The 2,620-nt window shown below is 34.2% G+C and overlaps 1 protein-coding gene across 1 annotated transcript; it reads left to right on the top strand.

The window, feature by feature from the left end:
• Window positions 1-633: 633 nt before the first annotated feature.
• Window positions 634-2,401, top strand: EV154DRAFT_557220 (uncharacterized protein; the record flags this gene model as incomplete). The annotated part of the gene is made up of 4 exons (XM_051605412.1): window positions 634-934; window positions 1,013-1,071; window positions 1,298-1,668; window positions 1,889-2,401. 4 exons carry the CDS (start codon window positions 634-636, stop codon window positions 2,349-2,351), a joined length of 1,194 nt encoding a protein of 397 aa, XP_051450233.1. The 3' UTR covers window positions 2,352-2,401.
• Between the last annotated feature and the right edge of the window lie 219 nt (window positions 2,402-2,620).

The raw sequence follows: 2,620 nt of genomic DNA, 5'->3' as shown, positions 1-2,620 counted from the left end.
TATATAAATGATTAAAGTGATTTACATGCCTACAATTATAATACCCAGCCTACTACTAATAGCCTCACTTCATAACATACTGATACAATCTGATATAAAAAATAATTAACTTTGGTTTGTACAAATACTTTGAAAAATTAATAATGTGCAGCGGTCACATCAAATAGATATGTATGAGCCTGATGTCGATTAAAACAACAATTATGTTATTTTCTTTCTAATATCTAAAACGGGATGCGTATACCAATGTATCCAGAAATTGAAGCTTTTATACTAACAAAAAAGTTGAAAAAATATGAAAGCCAATAACAGGAAACTGCTAGTAAAACCATCAACAAACCAAGTAAAAGAAGGAAAGGTAATATAAAAGCTTTCTTCAATGTGTTGTAATAACTAAATCTTCTCAAAGGTGTAAAAAGAAAAAATACTCCGGAAGAGAAAAAGGCAAAAAGAGCTAGAAATTTTGTCCCAAATACATCGAATATAGTATGTAAGTCCTGCGTTTAAAATGGCCATGCATCTGCTAGGTCCAGAGAGTGCCTAAATTATAATTAGACAGTAAAAGAATTGATTCAACAAAATCTGGGTTCTCAAAATCAAAGATATACTGTCTCCATACCTCTCAAGCCATTCATGTCTTCAGTAGATGAGAATGAGAATAACACAGCGGTTGAAAAAACCAAAAGTCTTTCTATGTTTTTGCAAAAAGTTGCCTACAACGCTCAGCTTTTTGTCAACTTTTATATTTTAAAACACCCAAAAAGTTTGCCTAATGGACTATTGAAACAAAACTTTTGGTATAGCGTGTGTAGAGTGGTGTACCAAAATTTATCAGTTCAAAATTTCCAATCACATTATCCACCTACTCCCCATCTCGCCGAAGTATGGGATGAGCTAAACGGTGTTGAAGGCGTCAACTTGACAGTTGATAAAGGTAATTTAACTCTTTACGGCCAAGTGGTTGTATCCGCTTGTGAGTCTATAGTTACTTGTTATAACAACTATTACATAGAGAACTTCGAAAATATTATTGCAAACTATTTTATATACATGATCCGTCAAGCATTTCATGTAAGTGTAAAACCTTGTTAAATATATATTAAAAACTTGACATCAGTTATTATTTTCGTAAAAAGACATAAAAATGCCCGTAGTAAAACATATAGTATACGAACATGTGCTCAATTTACTATTTTCTCCAGGACCAGGAGCCATCAATCCTGACAATATTTCCACTTCTTTGAACAGTGAAAAGCAATAAAACATTTGTGCGTTTTTGAACCCATTAATATTGGAGATAAAAAATCGTTTACCAGCATTTACTGTAACAAAGGCAACTCTAAATAATGCTCCATTCAGCATTATGTCAGTTCTTAAGCACATTCTGGAGAAATATGAATTCTTAATTGTGGAAGCACCGCTACCTGTTCCTGTCTCTCAATTGCAAATCATCCCACAAGAACAGTCAGACGAGACTGATCAAACAAATAAAAGACCAAGAGAAAAGAAGAAAGTACTAAAAAACAACAACGACAACAACGGCGTAAAAAGAGATTTCCAGCCGCCTCGTCTCTTCAGTCTATTCCCGAACCCTGGCTCGCTTTGGTGTTTTGTTAAACTAGATAGCCAAGATTTGACTGGTGTGTTTCCGACAGCTTCAATGGAACGGTTAGAGGAAGAAATGGTTTTTAAATACACCCAAAGATTTTTTTCTGCCCGTTTTAATTTTGCTAAATTAAACATTTAATTACAAAGGTACATACATTTTTAGCAACAAATAAACCTACTAATTTTCAACCTGCTTAGCTTTGAAAAAATTAAAAGATTTACCTCGACGAAAAGGAAAGATGTTTATTAATAGCCTGTACACAGATGGGAACACTTGTAGGATTTCTTTTTGCCGAAAGAGATACGCAGAATCTCCCGTGAATGAAATTGCTTTGGAGCTGCAAGATTTCAATAGTGAAGAAATAGATCGTTATTTTAGACCTTGCACAGTAGATCCCAACAGGAAAGATGCTTTTGTGTCATTTTATGGTAACACAGATGCTAGGCGGCTATCATCTGCATATGACAACATGAATATAAGTACCAATCGGCTGAAGTTGGAGCAAGACAGAAAAAAAGAACAAGGTGTGCAAACAATCGAGACAAATATACCTTCTGTAAAGTCAGCAGGTGCAGATAAATATATTACGCATGTGAAATACATGATGCAACATCAGGGCACGCTATTTAATTTTTACAATTTTCAGACAGCAAGAGTCAAATGGTGTAACTACATCGGAAAACAGCGTGCCCTCCAGGATGCTGTAAATATCCTAATTAACGAATCAAAGAAGTACAATTAAGGACGACGGAAGAAAACAAAAAAAAAAAAAACAAGAGAAAAAGAAGCAAGACAGCTGTAAAGCAATACCCCTCAAGCCAACCCAAGACAAAGAAAAAGCGCATCCAAGTATTACTCATATATCCATGGATGTTGTTCCTCTTCTTATTTTTTTTTTCTATTTTATAAAAAAAGGAATCACAAAAACAAATTTGAGGAGGGTGACAAAAGTAAAATACCATTAATAATTTTTTGGGGACGGTCGGACGAATAAAAGTCACGTAAAGATCA

This window comes from Mucor mucedo (genome assembly GCF_025094135.1).
Source record: "Mucor mucedo strain NRRL 3635 chromosome Unknown EV154scaffold_274, whole genome shotgun sequence".
Lineage (NCBI taxonomy): Eukaryota > Fungi > Mucoromycota > Mucoromycetes > Mucorales > Mucoraceae > Mucor > Mucor mucedo.
Note: the sequence above shows the minus strand (reverse complement) of the source record. Positions and strands in the feature narration are given on the sequence as shown.